The 23,015-nt window shown below is 38.3% G+C and overlaps 2 protein-coding genes across 5 annotated transcripts; one reads left to right on the forward strand and one right to left on the reverse strand.

Moving 5' to 3' along the window:
• Positions 1–2,297: 2,297 nt before the first annotated feature.
• LOC113123233 (nucleolar protein dao-5-like) lies at positions 2,298–14,828 on the reverse strand. Of its 4 annotated transcripts, none has more exons than XM_026295070.1 (34): positions 14,524–14,828; positions 14,290–14,361; positions 13,252–13,314; positions 12,984–13,046; positions 12,425–12,478; positions 11,231–12,331; positions 10,767–11,093; positions 10,553–10,645; positions 10,307–10,369; positions 9,953–10,012; positions 9,792–9,827; positions 9,630–9,692; positions 9,482–9,526; positions 9,330–9,398; positions 9,130–9,195; positions 8,938–9,015; positions 8,731–8,790; positions 8,346–8,426; positions 8,062–8,130; positions 7,920–7,973; positions 7,730–7,786; positions 7,421–7,480; positions 7,197–7,292; positions 7,048–7,095; positions 6,874–6,966; positions 6,652–6,768; positions 6,477–6,572; positions 6,342–6,383; positions 6,173–6,247; positions 5,162–5,230; positions 5,001–5,040; positions 4,811–4,868; positions 4,289–4,634; positions 2,298–4,077 (listed from the first exon to the last, which is right to left on the reverse strand). In XM_026295070.1, the coding sequence occupies exons 1-34, from the start codon at positions 14,542–14,544 to the stop codon at positions 3,673–3,675; spliced, it is 4,140 nt and encodes a 1,379-aa protein (XP_026150855.1). In that variant the 5' UTR covers positions 14,545–14,828; the 3' UTR covers positions 2,298–3,672. The 4 variants fall into 4 exon arrangements, with proteins under 4 accessions (XP_026150855.1, XP_026150865.1, XP_026150846.1 ...); XM_026295080.1 differs by having other exon boundaries at positions 2,299–4,077; positions 6,652–6,771; positions 8,938–9,012; XM_026295061.1 differs by having other exon boundaries at positions 2,299–4,077; positions 6,652–6,771; positions 7,048–7,092.
• A 3,142-nt stretch (positions 14,829–17,970) lies between these two features.
• Positions 17,971–22,892, forward strand: LOC113123269 (protein translocase subunit SecA-like). Its single transcript, XM_026295133.1, has 2 exons — positions 17,971–18,400; positions 18,784–22,892. Exon 2 carries the CDS (start codon positions 18,796–18,798, stop codon positions 21,988–21,990), a length of 3,195 nt encoding a protein of 1,064 aa, XP_026150918.1. The 5' UTR covers positions 17,971–18,400; positions 18,784–18,795; the 3' UTR covers positions 21,991–22,892.
• Positions 22,893–23,015: the final 123 nt, after the last annotated feature.

Below are 23,015 nucleotides of genomic sequence, written 5' to 3' on the forward strand. Positions count from 1 at the left end.
TACTAAGGCATATTTTTGATGTCTGGACAATTTCCCACCACTCACTATACTAAGGCATATTTTTGATGTCATACTGTCCTATGGCCAATTTTAGACACCTCACTATACTAAGGCGTATGTTTGTTGTCTGGCCAATTTTAGAACACTCACTATACTAAGGCATATTTTTATTATCTGGTCAATTTTAGACACCTCACTATACTAAGGCATATTTTTGATGTCTGGCCAATTTTAAACTCCTCACTATACTAAGGCATATTTTTGATATCTGGCCAACTTTAGACACCTTAATATACTAAGGCATATTTTGATGTCATACTGTGCTATGGCCAATTTTAGACACCTTACTATACTAACGCATATTTTTGATGTCATACTGTTCTATGGCCAATTTTAGACACCTTACTATACTAACACATATTTTTGATGTCATACTGTTCTATGGCCAATTTTAGACACCTCACTATACTAACACATATTTTTGATGGCTGGCCAATTTTAGACCACTCACTATACTAAGGCATATTTTTGATGTCATACTGTTCTATGGCCAATTTTAGACCACTCACTATACTAGGGCATATTTTTGATGTCTGGCCAATTTTAGACACCTCACTATACTAAGGCATATTTTTGATGTCTGGCCAATTTTAAACCACTCACTATACTAAGGCATATTTTTGATATCTGGCCAATTTTAGACACCTCACTATACTAAGGCATATTTTTGATGTCATACTGTCCTATGGCCAATTTTAGACACCTCACTATACTAAGGCATATTTTCGATGTCTGGCCAATTTTAGACACCTCACTATACTAAGGCATATTTTTCATGTCATACTGTCCTATGGCCAATTTTACACCACTCACTATACTAAAGCATATTTTGATATATTGTAATAATTCAAACACCATAGTGGCATATAAGACTATATTATATTGAAAATAATACTAGTAGGCTAGTGTTTAGAACATCTTCACAAATATTCTTCAAAATAGAAAAATAGCATTAGTCACAAAGGTTTTAGATTCTGCAATGCATACACATCTAAAATTTGGAATAGATTTTTAAGCAGCAGGTCATACGACCCACAAAATGTGAAAAAATAAATAAATAAAATATTATATAATATCACTAATTAAGATTTACAAATGATCGCGTATTTAACAAAACTTTCCTAATTACAGTAGGTACTGTTTGTACAGTACTGTTTGACCATGCCGCAGGGTCTGTGAAGATGGATTACACGGAAAAATTGAGTATCTATGTGTGATCAAGTAAAAGTTACAATGTACAAACGATGTAGCCATTTTTTTGCAAATGAACCTGGCCAATTTGAATTGTCCAAGTGTGCGGTAACAAGTCTTTAAGTTGCTTTTGTCGAAGTTTAAGCAAAATACACTAAACGTCTAGTTCGGCCGGACTTTTAAAGTTTGGCGTGTGACGCTCGAAGAAAAGGTCATCGCGTTACTACCAAACCGCACTGCCCATTGTGTCTGCAAGGTCAAAGGAATGTGACAGAACAAGAAAGAAATCTACACGGTGCCTATCTCCGTGTTGAGTCAAAAGAAGTAAATCCGTGGCGTGTTGACATGTGCATCCCCGACTGTTAGTCGCCTTCCTGAGATTTCTCCGCTGCGCCGTGACGCATAATCCAGGGAGGAAGGGCGGACGGGAAACCTCATTCTGAAGGCAGAGAGGAAGAAATGAGTTAAAATACTTAAACTGTTCACTTCCTTTCGTTCTCGCCAAAACGTACAGACAGACTGTTTGGGCAAAATCTTAGATGGATCCGAGCAGAGCTGACTCAGACGCAGGGTGTCTCCACACACGTTCAGACCTGTAACTGCGCGTTTTGACTTATTTTAGACCCTGTATTACATGTTTTTTTGTTTAACCTTTATTTGTTCACGGTGGATTCCATGACACTCACGCACACAGTCAGCAGCTTGTTGAATACACTGCTCAAGGGCACAGCAGTGGGTTTGATGACGCAGGTTTGAAGCTGCTGAACCGAGGAGTTTATGGTCACATGCTTGTTTTTTTGACCTTTCCTTCATCACTAGGGCATGACCCCTTCAGGCACTTTGTTCTATGTTTTTGGATTTAGATAGTTTCAATTACAGGCTTAGTATAAACGCAACTTAATATTTTCTCCTCTTTTGCACTGATACCACTCACATACAAACATGTGCACTGGAAGGGCAGGAGCTTCACCTTAAGCCAGAATTTGCAAGCAACATTTTTTTTTTCTGGAAATAGTCTTTAATCACAGATTCACTAAAATATCTGAATGTATAAACGTAGAATATCCCAAGATCCTTACAGGCACTTTTTGTTTAGGTTAAAATTACACAAAAAAATGCACTGAGACAGACTGCAGCAGTGGATTGGGAGGTTAAGACAATGGAAATCTTTCTGTATTTACAACATAGGCATTTTTCTGGACAGTTAAATAGAATATTACAGAGACACATTGATTAAAATGATCAAGGTTAGACTATCAGAACATTAAATACACATATGCACAGAACATTTATATAGAGGCCACACCGAACAACAAAACTGCCAAGATATTTTTGTAGGCAAAATATACAAAGAACAATAAAACGGAATCTGTATAAAACTACATTCAATACATGTGCGTGCGAAATGTTCCTACAAACTAGACAAAGAATCAAACATCTTTGTTTTGTGCAATAATATTTTTACACAGGGATGTATCACTTTAGAAGTAGTTTACCAGTAGACTAAAAACCACAGAGGCTTTACCAAATTAGTACTGCTGGAGTGTGACATTTTTATTTATTTTTTTTACCCAAATTATATGTAGAAGAGTCACACCACTGAGCTCTTAAAAACAAGACTTAATTTTATTGTGAATACTTAAGGATCACATTTTCTTTCTAAAGAAAACTTAAAATAATAATCAGCATTAGAAGATGTGAGCAAAAAGTTAGAATTTACAAACAGCCTTAGCAGTAAGCTAAATTTACTTTAACTCAACATGAAAAATACGTACATGCTATTAATTTAAAAAAAACTTACCAACTCTACAATGTATCCAAAGATATTTTGCCAGCAACTGCTACTCACTGTAGATTTTTCATCACATTGGTTTGAATTTTACAATATTTGATACAGGAACAAGACAAAGTAACAGGAAGTAGTGGCACTATAATAAATTTTAATACCATGATCCCACAAAAATACTTAATACGTGAATGGATATATAATTTTTGTTGAGGGCTGTGTCAGATGTGAATTTAAACCACCTTTGACCACCAAAGTGCAACTTGATACACTACATATGTAAACCTTTAACCCGATGCATCAATTGTACAAAAGGTGTCCATGTTCCTAATATTTTGATCAATCCCTGTGTAAGGTAAACACCTTAAAAATACATAAATTAAGAATAACCTAAAATCTCAAAGAGCTCTGTGACAAAATCACAACAAAAATGACTTCAGTAAGCTTAACTTTGTTTTTGCCAGAATACTGCAGAAGGTTGTATGATGTCAGCTGGATTGTTTCTTAAAACTGCCTGCCTTCCACATCCTTTTTAATGCTAGAACTGGCTGACAGTACCCTCATCTAGCCAGGAGAGGGCGTTGGTGATCTTTAACAAGTAACTACCGTTAAAGTGGTATCATGCACAGTGTTTCTTACACTTCTCCAATAGCTTCCTGTAGCTCCTCTCTGATGGTGTTGAGCCCCACTACCATGTCACTGAGAACATTAGCTACCTGCTTTACTTCAGCCACCATCTCTTTCTTGCAGCCTTTCTTCAGTTCCCGGGAATCCTTGACAAAGTAGGTGTCCATGCCTTTGAAGAGTCTTTGGACCGAGGCCACAGCTCCATCTGCTATTTCTGTTCCACGCATCACCGGTGAGTCAACTATACTGATCATCTGGACAGCCCTACGGATCTCCCAGTCCTCTGAGTAGTGTTGGGTGCCAGACCTGAGAAAAGGATGGCCCCGGAGTTTGTACAGTCCCTGATTGACAAAGTGCAGAATCTTTGCAATGTCCAGCAGGTGATTCTCATATTCCTGCAGTACTTCCTCCACCTAGGGAAAGATGGGCAAAAATTGTGGTCCTAGGTTAAACACTGAAAAGTCACTGGGCAAAAAAGTGGACAGGGCTAATCACACTGTGCTGTCAAAGTCAAGCTCCTCTAACTTATACTTACAGTATTATTTGTTGTACATCAACACATTCACTGCAAATTATCTGCATATAAAGAGAATTTGCAGGAGACATTGTAAAACTGCAACTTACTTTCTTCCTGTCGTGCATGTTGTTAACATTATCTGAGATGGCTGCTGAAGCTGAGGTAATTCCACCAGCTGCTGCCACACCCACACCAACAGCTGTAATTATCAGAGAGGCTGCAAAGGTGAAGGGAGCTAAAGCTAAACCAGTGACGGCCGTCACTCCACCCACAGCTGTGGTGGTGCCACCAGTGATGCCGGCGATCTTGGTTTTCTGGTGGAAGTTGCTGATATCATCTGCGATGGCGTGGAGCACGATTATGGACTGCCACAGGACCTCCGCTCGCTCTGTAAAGACTTTGATGAAGACACGCAAGCCACGGTGAACCTTGTCTGCCAAGATGGTGAATGACCTAGAATTTATTTGGAAACCAAAAAAAAATGTTAGTCTTACAAATACTCTGCAAAGAAGCAGTCCATTAACTGTTGATTTTCGTCATGGCACAGAGCCACGTTAAATCTTCTATACCCAAAAGATAACACTTGATTAGTATCAAACCAATGTCCCAAAGTAAATTAGCAGATATACTTAGACTCATCCTCTTTTAGGATTTTGTCCTCATCGTCTGATGGCACCTCATCCCATTCTGTAACAAAAAAATTAAAAAAAAAAAAAAAAAAAAAAACACCATGTGATTGATGTTGATGAAAGGAAACAACATACAAATCCTCAGGTTTATCTGAATCGGTTATTGAAACGAAGTCCGATTGTGACTCACGTTCCACAGTGTACCACCACTCCATCAAACTATCGGTGTCCTGTAACGAAACAAGCATGATTCATACTTGAGCACCACATTAATTAAAAAGTGGAAACATACATAGAAACTGCATAGTGGTGAAGCCAGTATGTGCATATTCATTACTGAAAGAAACTGACCCCTTCTTCATCTTCATCCTTCAAACCAGCTACAGCCTGTTCATCCTTCTGAGCAGCCAGCCACTCTGCCTGGGGGTGGGGGGAGGGTGGATGTAACAAAAACAAGCCAGCATGCACTTCAATAGGCCTTTGCTACATACCTTACCATATTCACACTGATTAGTCATCAAACTTGGCACGAGTTTAATAGAGTTGTGTATATATTACGCTGTTTTTACAGTCTGCTCAGCTTGTATGTTGGTACAGTATGCCTGACATGTAGCAGAACCAGCTCAGTAACGTGTTAAAGGTATTATGTCCTGTGGGAGCAGAGAGATTAAAACTAAATGGAAAGCAAACAACAAATCAGCAAAGTGCTCCTTTATAGAATAAGTATTTTAAGCATTTTCCTATTTATTCCTAATTAAGACTAACTCTATTTGAATATCATAGCTGCATCAGAAAACTACTATCAGGATTTGGTAACACGGCTTCTTATCAACCCATCAGTGTACAATAGTGAAATGAGTGTTTAGCCTCATCAGTTCTATGGGAATGGTTGGAAATACTGTGCATTTGACAACTTCATCATTGTCCAACATATAGGCAGACATTGATACTACGCAGGCAGGCACTGAATGCAGACAGAACCGTATCAGGCTGTAAAGCTGATGAGAAAGTGACTTTTCATAAAGCTGGTCAGGTCTAACTCAGTGAAAAACGACACCAAAACAAAGTAGGTTAGAGACAGAGTCGACATTAAGGGTATTACTTTATCAAGCAAGACAGCTGCAAGATGGGATGGATAGATAACAGAAGTAAAACTGGGTCTGGAAAACAATGACAACTGGATTTTCTTTTTTTTTTTACGACTTTAATGCAAACCAGTTTCAACAAGACAAAAGATGTTTGTTCAACATTCCAGTTTGATTGAAATCACTGACTGAAGAATCCCAGTTTTGTGCCAAGGTCTGGCTAAGTAAGCTCATGGACTGAATTTATACACCCACTTTTAAAAACATATGAACTAACCTTAGCAGCGTCAGACAGGTAGTCACTAGATGTAGCTCCTGGGGGCTCTTCATAGTCTAGGTGCGTGGTTTTGCTCTGGCAAGACAGAGAGAATACGATTGTTGTCTTTATGTGAGAGTTACTGTAAGAGCAAAATGCCTGGTAGCCAGGAATTAAACTGTGCACTCACCTTAGCCTTGTGTTTGAAGCCTTTGAGTTTGGATGATTTCTTCTGTTAAAAAAAAAAAAAAAAGGAATCATTTAAAAAATATTTTAATAATCCAAAAAGGAGCAGCAAACATGAACATCAGATTAAAAAGTTTACCGGTTTGCAGGTTTTCACTTCATCATCTTCGCTCTCATACATCTCCCCAGGACTCAGGAAATATTTTCCTTTAATTTCATCATCAGCAAGTGCATCCTGCCATGAAACAAGTGCAGCTCAGTTATACAATAATGTGCAATTCTTACGTTGTATATTAAACTATCATTAAACATACATTGGGTGACGACTGCGGCAGGTGCTGGCTGAATCCAACTGCTTCACTCCGTTCTGCTGGACTATAAATTGTCTTAGATTTGTGTTTCCTGGAAACAAGACCTTTGAGTTTGCGATTCTTCTGATAACAAAAAGCAAAAAATAAGGTTACTGAAATCATCACAAAATTAAAACAATTAAATAAAGGAATTCTTGTAAAATATTGCGTTCAGGTATTAAGTACTTGTTTGATGTCTTCCATCTTGTTTAGTTCTTCATCATCCAACTCTGCTGAGAAGCTACTCTTTTTCTGAGGGGTGGTGTAATTCAAGTCCTCCTAAAACCAAAAACATTTAGATTTAGGAAAACCCCAAACTGAGCAAAAGCACCTACCATTTTCCAGAACTGTCACATTTACCTTAGAGCTTCGATGACTTTGCAGCAGTTTCAACTTTGCTGGTTTCTTCTATTGATGAAGGGAAAAAAAAAAAAAAAACATTAAGTGAAAACATGGGTAATGAAATGTTGAGTCAAGAAAAGTAAAGTAATCAGAGAAAAGGCAGTTACAGGTTTGCAGTCTTCCACCCCATTAAGATGGTCTCCATTCAGTTCTGGAGAACAATGCTGGGTTTTCAGCCACTGCTCGTCGTCCTGGAAAGCAGCCTGAGGAACATATTGGAAACAACTGTTACTCTTCCTGAATAAACCAGGATTCACATCTAAAACCATACCCAATGTTTTAAAATATCAACTTTTTTTTTTCCTGGCATAAAAGTATGGAAAAATAGTACCTTGCTAGTTGACTGAAGATTTGAGGCTTTTATCTCTTCTACACCATCAAGTGGATAATCCTAAGAGTGAAATAACTTAAAATGTTAAAAACGGACAATAATTTAATAGCAGAAGCAAGGTGATTGTTTTCTGCAATATTCTTTCTAGATGCAAAGAGATGACACCTCCAAGCCAGTTATTGCAAAACTGCAACATTCAATGGAAAAAAAAAAAAAAAAAAAAAAAAAACATTTCAAAGCAATCTCCAAAAACGACTCACAGGAAACAATTAAGCTGAGGTCTGTTGATTGTTAAAAGGTAACCTTTACCTGTGACATCTTACTAAGTGTGTAGCCATGTGCGCCTAAAACTCCATCTTGTAACTCCTGAGGCAAAAAAAAAAAAAAAAAGAAAAAGTCCAAAAATGTTGCACTACAGAGACATTCTCATACCAATCATACCATGTATAAGCAAAGCACATATGTACAAGCCATTGCATTCAAATGTATGTAGTCGTACCTTTGAGCCTTTGTGAGGTGTATAGCCATGCGCTCCTTTCAATCTATCATCAGTCTGGAAAGAACATGTAATCCACTCATTAAGGTATGAACACACATGCTGTGAAATAGAGAAATATAAAAGTACAGCAGAGGTTTGATACCGTTTCTAAAGTGATGGCAAATCCCCTGTGTGGCACAAACCCAATTTTCAACTTCTTCTTTCTTCTCTTCTGGAGACAAAAAGATTAAATTTTGCCAATGAATGAATACCAAAATATTTACAGTTTTTCCATTGAAATGCTCAAAAACGTCTTTAAATGGCAACAAATAATGCTATGATGAAAAGAAATGGTTGAGTCAAAATCAGCTGCTTTTAAACATAAATGGGTAGAATGTTAATGTAACATTAATTAAAGGAAACTAAATAAAATTCATCACTGTCAACCTCTCCATGTGTGGGTTCTCCCTCCACTTCCTCTTCCTCCTCATCTTCATCTTCACCAGTGATGTCATCCAAAACCGTGCCCTGTTGAAAATGATCGCTGCATCATTAAACTAACATGCTATCATCATGTTTAGGAAGACAAACATTTTTCTTTTAAGGAAAAATAAACCTTTTAATCCCCAGACTAAAATCTATCACATTATCACTTTGGAATATAAATGAATGATTTTTACTTCATTTTTGTGAGAATCTGAGCAAATAACTATCTTTTAAAGTTGAAATAAACATTTTAACGTTTCTCATTCTCTTGCACCTTCTCTGCAACAGACATTTAAGGATCCACAGTGTTTTGATCAGCTGAGCTCCTGCTGGTTTGGTACTTTACCTCCGACCACTGTCGTGTTATGGAGTTTTTCTTGCCACTTTTCTTACTGGTGCCGTCCTCCTGTAGTAGCATTACACAGAAAACTCATTAGTGGCCGTGGACACATTGACATGCTGGTCTACTTGGATAACACTGGCCTGGCACTCCCAAAAGAATATTTTAAGGGAACCCCAAGTCCTTTTACTAAAGCACATTGGTACAACTTACATGTAAATGTCCATTCATGTGCTTTGCCTCTGGCTCAGATGTAGCAATGGAAGCTCTTCTGTGTTTTTGAGTTTTCTTCTGGTGACAAAAGATCACATTGTTAAAACACAACTGGTTTATTCACATTTCACATAAATAGCAAAACATTGTTTAAAAAAAAAAAAAAAAAAAAAAAAAAAAAAGATAACATACTTTGTAATCGATCCCATTCTGTTCTCCATCCTCATTCTCTCCTGACATGTACGTTTCTGAATACTCCTGAAAAGAGGCAGCAAACTTCCAAATGAGCACTGGTGTTTAGATATGATGCAATAATAATAATAATAATAATGTCTGTCTGACTAACCCTTTAGATGCAACACAGAGTTTGAGCTCCTATGTGAGACTTTTACCTTTGAGGATTTACGAACAGTGGGTTGTGTCTGGCTCTTCCTGTCTTTCGTGTTATCAGGGAACTTATCCTAAAAAGTGATGATCATTACAATTATGATGACGAACATGAAGTCAGTAGAGAGAAGCTGCTTTTTTGTATTACTTCATTTACCTTTGAGCCTCTTCTGGAGAGCAGGGACAATCTCCTCTCCTTTTTCTGTGTGAAATGTTTATACTGGAGGTTAAGCTGTATGTAGTAACACACACTGATAATGGTAGAATGTCTAACACTGCAAAATAAGTTAAGCGTCACAATTTACCTTGCTCTGACTTCCAGAGAGATCTTGTTCCTCACCACTTCCTCCGTCAGAGTCTGCCTTCCCCTATGAGAAAGGTTAAGGCTTGTTTAATTTTAGTTTTAGTTAAGTTTAATTTTCCTATTTAAAAAATGAGCAATGAAAACTATAAGAATGGTCCTTTACCATTAGTGACTCGCGCCGTAGTCTCAACTTTCCAGCCTTGAAGAAAGGAAAAACAACATATTACTCATTAGCCGAAATGTATTTGGCACAACATTCATTTTAAGTAGAGAACACTGCCGTGAACCTGGCACGGTGCAATTTATCTGACAATATTTTCTTACTGGTTTGAAGCCAGGGCTAAGCTCTGGACTGTCCTCAGGCCAGTCTTCCACACACATTTCCTGTAATAAAACAAAACTTGTTCATACAGTTGACCTTATTCTGAAAAGACAAGCAAAGACAAAATCTGTATATTTTTGCTTTCAAAGCACAATTTAGTGCCATGTGTCTAGATTTGTCCTCCAATGCCACCATCAGGAAAAATGTCCCCCTTGTAGGAGCAGACCTTTTCATTTTTAGCTCCACTGATAAAACTACTATACGGTTATTCTATTTAACATGTACATATTATTGAATTATACACTATGAAGCCTCCTAGGTTCACTGCTGTCTCAGTGTTTCATTAATTGTTATACCTGTCCAAGAAGCAGGATGTCCTCAAAGACAACGTAGTCGTCAGCGTCGACTGGTTTACTTTCCTGTAAAGAAAATAAGACTGAAAAGACATTCTTTGAAAAATTACATCCTACCTACAGTCTAACTTAATGGCTACACATACCTTCCACACATGACATGTTAAATGTCACTCATCAGATATACAGTACTTCACTTGAACATATTGTAGCTTAAGATGAGTGAGTCAAATTAAACAGCATGCGTACCGGAGTTTTTGATTTGTAACCAAAAAGCGGTTTTGGGAGCTTTCTTAAAGCTGGCTTTGGAGAAGTTTTTAGTACAGCTGGTTGAAGTCCAATCTAATCACAGTTCACAAAAAGACAAAGAACATCATTAACAGCAAATCAAACCCAGTAACAAGAATAACAGCGCTAAACACACATAGATGACAACATTATTCTAAATTGTGTTTTAGCATACAGGCTTTGCCGGTGAGGGTGACATTCCTGGTTTGGGTGACATTCCTGGTCTGGGTGACGTTTCTGGTTTGGGTGACGTTCCTGGTCTGGGTGACGACGACCACGGTTTGGGTGACGTTTCTGGTTTGGGTGACGACAACCGCGGTTTGGACCCCAGTTTGGGTGACGACGACCCCGGTTTGGGTGACGATGACCCCGGTTTGGACCCCGGTTTGGGTGATGACGACCCCAGTCTGGGTGACGACGACCCCGGGCTGGGTGACGACGACTCTGGTTTGGGTGGTCTAGTACGAGGAAGTGGCTTTGGTGGACGCCTGATGGTCAGTACCTGCAGGTTTGGTTATAGGTTAAGAAATGCATGTCTTAATCAGAAAACGTTTCAAAGTAACATCACAAACTGTAAAATATTGCTATTAAACACTGATTTTATGGCCCTCCACATATCATATGGCATCTGTTACATACATGAGACAGTCCAGCTGGAGAGTGGCTGTGTGGCATGGCCAGATTCCTAGAGCGAGAAAAGGGACATGGCTCAAGAATATCATGTTTGGTTCCCTCAGGAGTTGTCAAAACAATGTCCTGCGGTCTGTGGAAAGACTCTGGTTGGACGGCCTGAAGAGATTCTGATGGTACTGGACTGAAAAGATCTTGTGGTGATAGCATGTCCAGCTTCACTTCTGATGGACTGTTGAGTGGAAGTTTAGCATATGAGCCTTTAGAGGCAGCATTTTTGGGAGTTACTGCAAAAATATCTTCACTCTTACTCACTGAAGAAAGTGGTTGCACAAAGTCTGGAGTCCCATTTGAAACATCTTGGAAAGGGTCATATTGTTTCGAGGGAGTAGTGCCAAATGGGTCATCCAAACTGGAGAGTTCGTGGAATAAATCCCTTTTAAGTGGGCATGGGAATGGGTTGACCGCATTTGTGGATGAGGATGAAAAGACGCCCAAGATTTCTTTTGAAAACATAGTTGAGGAATCTGATTTATTTTCCTTAAAGTGTGTAGCCTGAAACAAATCTGCTTCACCGTTTGTGGCAGTATAAAATGGGTTTGACACTGTCAGCTGTGGAGACCAGAACACATCATCCTTCTTGTCTGAAGGTGATATGAATGGGTCCACAAAAACACTGGGGGATTTATCAAAGAGGTTCCCCTTGTTAGCAGTTGCAGCACTGGATAAAACCTCTCCTTTAGGAGTCTGGAAAAGGTCTCCCACTTCACCTTGAAAGAGGTCAGAGTCTTTTGATTTCAGGGTTTTGGATGGGTTCTGTGCTTTGTCTGGATTTGCCCTAAATAGGTCTGGTGAGTTCAGGGTTACATCATGAAAAGAATAGCCATTGGCAGATGTGTTAGTGCTGACGGCCGATGTCTGGAAGGGGTCTTGAATATGGTTTTGAGGTTCACAAATCTCATTGCTGTTTGCTATAGTCTTGATTTTCAGATGACGATCCAGAGGCGAGCTCTGAAATTCCGGGACAGGGACAAAGATTGCTTTTAAATCGACATCCTCTGAGGTTTCCTTTCCTCCATTCATCATTACATGACCATTTTTGCCTGATGCCTGTAGGTAGAACACAAAGTCATAGGAACAAAAAAAGTGAAAATCTGAAAGTCTTGGTTTTTAAAAACAAATCTCAAATAAATCAGTACTCACCAAAGCATACTCGTACAAAGAATTTGTTCTGGTCAAATCTCCATTGACTCCATTCTGACAAACAATGAAAGAAAAATGAGACAGAAGTGGAAGTGTCATTTGGACTGTTGATAAAGTGTTCAAAGTCAGACAAATGACTGTCTAAAAATATACCTTAAGGCTAAAATGGAGCAGTTCCTGTACCCTATTCTGAAACAGTGACAAGAGAAATATCACTTGCTAAGAGGCTGGCAGTGCATACAACAAAAAACACAACCAAAAAAAATAAAATTATAAATGCTGATCTAACACATCTCATACATTGTGAACCTGTGTGATAGGAATGCAATGCAAACTATAACACGATTACACCCCTGACTGTTAACACACTACTTGTTTTCTGCAACAAAATTTGGTTTGCCATCACTTCTGGGTTTTAACAAAAACAACATAACTGGGAGTGTCTTTAAAATGCATTCAGTACTAGACAGGTGATGTAGTGTTCTCCCAACAAGGATCCCAAACCTACACCTGTGTGTCTGTGCAGAGCTGAAAGCTGCTTTTGACAGTAGCCTCTAACCTGCGCGTTTTGAGATTCATTCACAAATGATCCACTGGAGTCCGAAGACGATGAAACAAGAGTCTGAGGGGAGAAAGATAGAAAAAAAAAACCCACATTATCAAATAAAATTTAAATATTCGTCCCCTAGATGCTAAAAGAGAATAAAGATTGTAACAAACATAATTCCCCTTACTCCCCTTAGGCTTACTGGGTATTTGAGACTTTGAAGCAGAATGTATATATGTGATTGTAATGTTTTACTTCAGGCATTCATGTAGCCACAGACCTTGTAGTTATGGAAAGGGCTCGGGGATACTTTCTTCAGCACACTTTGCAGTGTCACAATACTCTGTAAAGAAGACAGACGATCATCAGCTGCCGACATTTCTTTGTGCCAGTAAGCTTGTTGAGCTTGGACAAACAAAGACAATAGCATTACGGTGTATCTTATTCAAAATAATACTTTTGGATTGCTGTATAATTGTGATGGCTACTTCTTTGCCTGTTTAATTCAGTGCCTCTCCAAAAACATGTAAAAACAAACTCAAACTGAAAACCTGTTTTGTCTACAGCAGACGTGACGGTGCTGACATCACTGTGACTAAACATGCAAGCTGCTGATGCCAACAGAAACAAAGCCCTCACAGCAAAACAGGAAGTTCTACACACTGGAGTGAACTGATTAGGTTGTTTACTTGTTTGATGACTTACACTTATAAATAAAACGGCTTACATATCAAGGTGGATGGAATCTAGGGCGTATTGTTTTTATAATCCAACACTCACACCCAGACACACACACACAATCCTAATCCCAGAAGTACTAAAAAAGCATTTATGTAAGTAATAAGTACTAATAAGTACTAGATAAATAAGTAATAAGTAAGTAGATAAAAAGTGAAAGTCCTGCATTCACAAACATACTTAAGCAAAAAAGTAAAAGTGGCCGTTTGAATGTTATTGCACTGTTGGATTGTTCATTTAAAATCCCTTTTTGTGAAATACTGGATTAACTAGGAGCTCTGCTTTATTTTGTAAAGCTTCACATTGTATTTTAAATGGCAGTTGCTTTAATGTCAACTCTTAATCTGAAAAGTAACTATTAACAGTAGAGTACAGCTGTCAGATAAGTTCAGTGCAGTAAAATGATAAAATTAAATTTCCTTCTTTAATATATAAAAGTAGCCAAAAAACGGAAATAGCCCAGTAAAGTCACAATATTTAAAACGTATATTTAAGTACAGTGTTTTCAGAGTAAAAGAGTAGCCATTAGTTTCACTGCTCCTTAAACTGAAACTTCTTTTCTGGCACAGGTCGTACTCACAGCTCGTCTTTCCCCAGATGCGTTGTCTGCGGCTGAACTGTCTCCGTGACCGCTGTCCTCCACCCCGTTGTCCTAACAAACATTTTACAAAGTGCAAAATAAATAAGTAAACAAATAAGTTCACACGCCGGAAACTATTTTACATCCCCTTCTTCAAACAGAAACACGATAATTAGCTTGCACCCACCACCTGCTTTAAATTCGTGACTAAAATAAAATAGTGTAAAGTCTTACCGTGGCTCTGTCGCTCTTCATTGTCAGCAGTTTTTTTTTTTTAATATTACGAAGTTTACCGAATTTAACCGAAGCTGGTTTATTTAGCACCGCAGCGCATCATGTCTTTGAGGTCTGCAGAGTCCACCTTGGTTATCAGGTACACGCACCTGTGCGCTCGTGCTAAATACCTTAACATCCGGAACAACGACTTTTCAAAATAAAGGCTCTCTTGCGCATGCCCGGTGGCGTTCTTACGCCATCCAGGTGTATCAGTTAACATGTTGAATCAACTTTTTCGTATCTACAGTATTTATTCACATTTCCTAAATTTAATCAAGATTGTCTTCAAAGTAGTAATTTTGGTGAATTTGAAAAACAATAAAAAATTGTTGTAATCATTTATTTTAGAGAAGATGTTTTGCACTATTATTTTGCAGGACAGTCTATAAAACTTCCAGTTTCTTCCTAATTGTGGTGCATTCACACCTGCATCCTCATCCTTCTTTATGTCAATGCAAACGAACCGGTTCTCCCCGCCCAGCTGCACTGGCTGGTGTGGCTCATGTGTGATGACAGATAAGAGATTTCTCTGTTTTCATTACTGACCCACACCCACTTCAAACACAATGTGGCATCTAAAAATGTAACAAATCAAATAAAAACAAACAGAGCAACACAACATGTGTTTTTTTTTTATCCATATGTAAATGTAAATGCACCAATGTAATCTGGTGCAAAAGGAGCTACAGCTATTCTTCATCAGTATCATTATATCAACAATTATGTATTATAAAGACAACGTAGAGAAAAACATGTTTTCATGTAAAAGACTACTTTCTTGCATGCAAAGATGTTCCTTTTGTCTAGAATTATGCTTTATCGAATTATCAGATTATTAAAATAAAATAACAAGAAGAATTATTTTGAACCAATAGATTACCATCTAAATATCAGGCTGCGTATCAAAGACAGGTATGTTTTTTTTATCAGCTGCACCACCTGCAGATTTTCAAATATTCCAATTAAGAATAATGAACTGAATCTGTATTTTAGATTACATTACATTCATTTTGCACTCATTCTTATCCAAGGAGACCTACAAACTTCATAAAACAATAAGTAAACTATAGATGTCATAACAATTAAAGCTTTTCTTTTAATATTGGACTGTATTTTTTACTTAATTTTGTTCAAGTTGGGTCTGCAATCAGGTAGTTCAATGAAGGGTCGTTTTTGTATCTTAACCTTTTTTTTTGCCTAAACCTCTTTCATACCCTTAAGCACATTTATTATTGTAACCATGAGGGCGGATGAACAACTTCACTGTGCTATGACTAGCAGGAATGTCCTTCACTTCTCATACTGAAGCACAACACTACTCAATTACAGACTCTGGGTCTTTAAAATGATGGCTGCAAATAATCCTGGGTGTATACTGTAGTTATATTACACATCATATAAATAAATACATATCAGTGATAAGATTAGCATGCAAACTGTCTAAATGCTTTTCATAGCTCTTATACACATGGAAAGTGTTGTCTGTCATTTGTCCAGCAGATGGCAGAAGCTTTTTAAAAATGAAGAGTCTTTGGATCAGTTCTGTTTATTATTCTACTTTTAAAGTGTGTTGTTTTCTGCTGGTGCTGTTTGGACGTTATCATCAAAACCAGCTCAAACTCAACATCATACACTAAATTATTTTACTTATTCTTACATTGTTTTGGCATATCCATCCTACCTTCCATCCATCTTTCCATCAGCTACCTCTTATCCTGGTACATCCAGGGTCACACGGGCTGTAGCCAATCGCAGCTGACTTTGGGCTAGAGGCATCAGACCTTGATGAACGAATTGTCCAAATTGAAATCTATAATATTGTACATTATATGATTTGTTCAGAAAAAAAGTGACACAACAGGTGTCAATGGAAACCAAAATCATAATCCCATGAAGGACTGTATTTAAAATCTCACTGAAAATCAAAGTGAAAATTTCAAATAACAGGCTCATCCAAGTTGCATCAGTTGCTTCAGATTTGAAATCTGTATGACCCCTACATGCCTGTATGCATTGCCAACAACATCTGGGCCTGCTCCTGATAAGTCGGTGGATGTTGTCCTTAATGCTCTTCGCCCAGATATGGATCAACCAATTTCTGTTACAAACTTGTGTATGCAGCAACCTGTGTAAAGCAAAGCTTGACAAAAGGTTATTTAAAATCGTTGAAATGTACATATCAATTGTTTAGTGTGCACACACTGCTGGATTAAAATATTAAGAATATGATTGATAAAAACATTCAAGAAAGTGAAGGAACTCAGTGAAAGTGAAAGTGAAGTGCTGAAACAACAGGTGAATGTAGGGGAATTCTGATGGTAGATAACATCTATCAAGCCAAAGTGGGACTTTTGCCAAACATCTTATCACACACCATTTTCTGTTTATGTCTCTCACATGTGCAGGTCCAATCCTACAAAGGCAGAGTGCAGTCATTACAGAAAGAGTGTATGCATTCACACCAACATCTCAGCCTGCTCCTGATAAATCAGTAGATGGTGTCCTGGGGGATCTCCTCCCAGGGCACCAGTGAGCTTGTGGACAGTCTGTGATTGTACTATACTTGGTGGGGTCAGAAACATGAGATTTGCATTTTCCCATAGATGCTAAGTTTTATCACAAACCATTGTATACAGCAAGATGTTTAAAACAAAGCGTGTTATTGAAAATGTTATTGAAAATTGCTCAAATGTACATATCAACAATAGGTAGGGGAGCTCAGTGCACCGATGGTCCTCGGGCAGTCTAGGCCTATAGCAGCATAACTAAGGGATGGTTCAGGGTTGCCTGAAGCCAGCCCTAACTATATGCTTTGTCAAAGAGGAAGGTTTTAAGTCTAGCCTTAAAAGTACAGAGAGTGTCTGCCTCCTGAACCCAGGCTGGGAGCTGGTTCCACAAGAGAGGAGCTTGATAACTAAAGGCTCTGCCTCCCATTCTGCTTTTGGAAACTCTGGGAACCACAAGTAGACCTGCACTCTGAGAGCAAAGTGGTCTATTGGGATGGTACTATGAGGTCTTTAAGGTATAAAGGAGCTTGATCATGAAGGGATTTGTATGTGAGGAGAAGGATTTTAAATTCTATTCTGTATTTTACAGGGAGCCGATGAATAGAAGCCAATATAGGAGAAATATGATCTCTCTCTTTATTCGTCAAACATTGTGACATTCAAGAAAGTGAAAGAGAAAGCACACCGAAACCACACGTGCAGGGGAATTCTGATGGGAGATAACATTTACCAAGCCATGGTTTGACTACCAAACAAACCATCACACGGCATTTCCTGTTTAAGGCTCTCACATGTAACAGTCCCAGCCCACAAAGGCAGAGAGTTGTCAGTAAAGAAAGAATGAAATTAAAGACTATTTACTGGTTAGTAAACTATAATAGACAGATAGAGCTACATATTGATGCTTTGATTCGATGCCCTTTTATTTAGCTCCCAAAACAGCAAATACTGCTTTTAGACTATTGTCAGGGAACACAATGTGATGCTGTTTAAAAACAGTTTTGGTCATATGTCTTAATATGTTTGGCTGTTGGCTGGTTTGTTAAGTTGGGCGGGAAATGAAAGAAGATAGGGTTTTTGTGGGAAACAGTATCTGTGGAGCTGCTCCTGAGCCTAATGAAATAATCGCCACCTGTAAACAGAATAAGTTACTTACAGTAAATGGCCAAAATGCCACGAAGTGCTCTGAGGGCGGTGCAAAGGCAAGGCTGGTGAAAATGAAAGAAAAACAACAATATTTAAAGAAGGACTTGACTTCTCTGGCTGCAGATCATCTCAGGCGTCGTGAAGATCCACACGTCCTCTCATCGTTCTCATCTCATTAACAGGTGAGTATCAGCCCATTACCATCAAATGCATTAATAAAAACAGTTAAACTACACACTACAGTCAGTACTTGTAATACCTGCATTTTGAGGCATTATTGACTATCAAAGCAATGACACTATGCAATGGAGAGAATAAAAATATGAATTGTGAATGAAATCTGTTAAATACATAAATGTGTGCTGCAGAGAATATTTTAAAAACACATTCAGGAGCACGCCCACATTCACATATTTAGTTTTAACGCAGTAAGTAAACAGAACAGTATCATGATATTACTGCGCTGTCATTAAAAACTATGTAGAAAGTGTGTATTGTATATAATAAAATAAAATAATCTAAAAATGCTACTTTTCTCTATTTTTGTTGTGACCCAATCTGACAGTTTTTCTACAAAATGGATGAGTCTGACACAAATCCAACAGCAGAAGAGCTCACTCTCAAAAAGTTGCAAGGACTGGTCACAAATATCAAATGGAGTAAAACAGATGTCGCTGACTTGTTCAGATCTCTTCTGGAGAGGTTTCAGTCAGCACCAACTAACACGTCAGGTCTCAGCTCATGGATGTTGCAAATACTGCACTGCATAGAGATTAATTATATTACTCCCAGCTGGAAATATAAAACAGGAAAGACACTTATTCAGCTGGTCCAAGACAAAACTGTCACAGATGAAAATCTTAAGAAATGTTTAGCTGATGACACAGAAAAGCAACTGGATGAAATTATTGAGGAAATCCGTCAACAAAAGTTAAACCAAGTTGATGAAAAGCTTTTACTGGAGGTGAGAGACACTGTGTCATCAGTTAATGAAGCTCTTACTTCAATCAATGGTGGCTCACAGCTAAGAGGCCTGAAAAAGGACGTGTTGACGCTCTGTCGAGCAGCAGAACAAACTCACTTCAGACCACGACTGACACAGATAGTCAGCTTGTGTCTTATGGCTCTATCCAAAACTGGCCGGTTAATTCAGGTCGGCACTGGAGAGGGAAAGACGTGTATTGTGGCAATGTTTGCAGCTTTTCGAGCTATGAGAGGAGAAAAAGTAGACATCATGTCCAGCTCACCAGTTCTTGCAGAAAGAGATATGAGAGAATGGAAGACATTTTATGAACGTTTGAATATTACTGTCAACAGCAACATCAACAAACAAGGCAAAGACCTTCAAAGGTGTTACCAGTGTCAGGTTGTTTATGGTACTGCAGAGGAGTTTGCTGGAGACTGGCTGAAGCAGCACTTTCACAGGATGGACACTTTTGGACAAAGGGAAATCCAGTGTGCAGTTGTGGATGAAGTGGATTCCTTGATGCTGGATAAAGGTCTCCATGTGGTCTATTTAAGTGAAGATATGCCTGCTTTGCAACACCTCAATCCACTCCTGGCGCTTATATGGGCCACTGTTAATCAATACATGCACAGTCAGCACATGTATTCTGATGAAGAGAGTGTGGTGAGAGCTGTAGAGGCAACAATAAAAGAAGCTTTACGTTTTACACCGTGTGAACTGAACAAAGATCAAAATATCTGCTACATCCCAGGATTCCTCTCAGATCTTGTCAAATCCAAACTGAAGGTCTGGATTGAAAAAGCATTCCATGCCCATAAAATGAAGAATGATCATGAATATGTCATTGAGAAACATGGGTTAGTGCCTGTGGACTACAGCTGCACAGGTGTTGTTGAGAACTTCATGAAATGGTCAGATGGACTACATCAGTTTCTTGAAATGAAACATCAGTGCAAGCTGAGTGATATGACAGCCATCACTAACTATATGTCCAATGTTGGTTTGCTTCAGAAGTATGGAGATCAGATATTTGGCATCTCTGGGACTCTTGGCCAACAAGCAGAGACTGAGACTTTGCAGAAAATCTACAACGGCATAACAACCTGTCAGATTCCGACATTCAAACGCAGGAAGCTGTTTGAGGTTGAAGGAGTCGTCGTAACGGATGAACAAGAATGGATTGAAAAAATCTGTGATGTTGTTACTGCACAAACCAAACCTAATCTTTATAGAAAGGAAAGAGCTGTGTTGGTCATTTGTGAAAGCATCAAGAGAGCAAAGACTGTCCACGATGCTCTTGGAAATAAAGTCTGCAATAAAAAGCTTTACATAAACAACAACAGTGACAATACTGCAGTCTTTTCTAAGCATGTTGAAGCAGGAAAGGTAATTATTGCAACAAACCTTGCAGGTCGTGGAACAGATCTTAAGGTTTCTGACACAGTAAACAGAGCTGGAGGTTTGTTTGTTGTGCAAACCTTCCTGCCCAAGAACGCTCGTGTGGAAGCACAGGCCTTTGGCCGCACTGCAAGACAAGGATCTCCTGGGTCTGCTCAGCTCATCATCTGCACCAATCATTTATCAAAACTACTTCAACTGCTGGTTTTGAGAAACAAACTTCTTTCTGAACTGTTTTTATTGACAAATATTATAGATGTGACTCCCCTTTATCAAAATTTGTTTGTGATGCAGCTGAGATTGTATCAGAAACACCACAGTTATGAAGAATCTAAAGTTCTGACTTCAATGCTGGCACATATTTTAAATGAAAAGTCAGAAATAAAAATAGCCAAACAGGTCAGAGACGAGTTAGTGGCTGAAGAACTAAGCAGCTACTTGGAACGTGACATCACAAAAATAAAGAGGAAGGAGGAGCTGTTCAGTCAGTATCTGGTCATTCTAGATGACCTGTACAAACGCAGCAACAACAAGCCAGCACAGTCAGATGTGTCTGCACTGAATGAATTCTGGGGAATGTGGCTACTCACAAGCTTCAATGAAACTGATTCTCTCCCGGATCTGAAAAACAGACTGAGCAGAGACTTAGACCGAGCCAGACTGAAACTCAGCCAAAGACAATCACCCTCATCAAACGTGCACCACTACACTGTCTTTGGCAATGAGCTGCGTGAAAAGGGCCTCCTTGCAGACAGTATCCAGATGTACAGTAAAGCCATACAGGAGGACCACTGTTGGGCAGCTATTGCATATTACAACCGTGCTTTTGCATCTTTAACACAACAAGGCAAACATCAGGATCAAAACTGCATCATCCAAGCTCTGGAAGATTTGCAAAATGCACTGAAGTCTGTTGAGCTCTACTGTGAAGAAGTTGAGGTCACTTGTAGATACTCCACACAAGACATCAAGGAGCTGCACAGTTGTTCAGTCACCAGATTCGACGAGGACATGATAGCCAGATCCAGAGTGTTGTGGTTTTTAATGAAAAATATAAATGAGGCCATCAAGAAGCTGCAGAGAGCCAGAGACCATGGTGAGGATGTGAAGGTGGAGAAGAAGTTAATCAACTTCCTGGTTCCATCAACAGAGTTTTTCCCATTAGCAAAAAAAGTGGCTTCACTGGAGTTTTTCTTCAGGTTCAGAGATCCACTCTGGATGTACCAGCTCATGAATGATCCCTCTTCTGACATTTTAATGAAACTTGAGAGTCTGAAATCTCTGGGGTTGACTCATGTCTACACCCTAAACACAAGGCGCACTCTATTTGGATTTTGCAGAAAGATACGCAGTGCAGTACACCACACTTTTAATCACTTTGCAAAGAGAAAGTGGTTTTTCAAATGATTTATGGATTGAACAAATTTGTATATACAAGTATATGGCAACAATGGAAAAATACAATATACAGTCATGTTGTTTGGAGACTATGTTTGTAACAAACCCTCCATGAGGGAAAACAGTCTTGCTTTCATATATAGAAATCCATGTGACCTATGTACTAAATCAGTAAAAGGGCTGAAGCTCAATATTTAGAGATGGGACATTTTTAGACAAGTCAAATAAATCAACATACTGAAGATTTTTCTTTTTTATATTATTAACACAACACTTATAGTTAGGTAATGTTAATATTTTACTATTGTATTTTTGTGAAATATATATATTGCACAAATATGAAATTGTAAACTTGTCTTGCTCTATCAATGTCCATTTTTAAAATTTTCTTTGTGAATTATCCTGGTTATGATCATGGAGTTGAAGTGAGTGTATTGACCTTTACAAGGCCAGTTTATTTGATGCTTTTAATTAAAATAAGATCAGTCAGTTTGATACTGTCAAATCATTTCTTCTTACAAACATTATGTTGTAGTTAGTTTAAATGCATGTAACTACAGTATGTAATTATATATGTCAGACTAGATTAAATTATAAGACACTACAAATTTTACACTACAATTATTCTCACAATCACAATCAGAGGCCCTAAATCTAACCAATCACTGCCACTGTATTACATAATTTGGTTCTGAGACTTACCTACACTGGGACTAGAATTACTGTAGCTACAACATTTAGTAGCACCGTATAAAACATTTTAAGCTATGCATGAACCGTTGTTTTTCTTCTACAAATACAACATATAGAAATGACTGGTTACAGAAGTTGCAACTAAAATATTTTAGGTAAAGAACTGAGAGGGTTAATTGAGGTTTTAAAAAACTTGCACTTGAAGTTCTATTTGAAATCTATTTCTATTTGAAATCTCCTGTTATAAGCCATGTGCTCATATAAAATAATATGAAGTTTTCTTTCACTGGTTTTTCTGAAATAAGGGTTTTGCTTCACTTACCTATGTCATTTCTTCTTTT

This window comes from Mastacembelus armatus, chromosome 18, assembly GCF_900324485.2.
Source record: "Mastacembelus armatus chromosome 18, fMasArm1.2, whole genome shotgun sequence".
In the NCBI taxonomy this organism is placed as follows: Eukaryota; Metazoa; Chordata; class Actinopteri; order Synbranchiformes; family Mastacembelidae; genus Mastacembelus; species Mastacembelus armatus.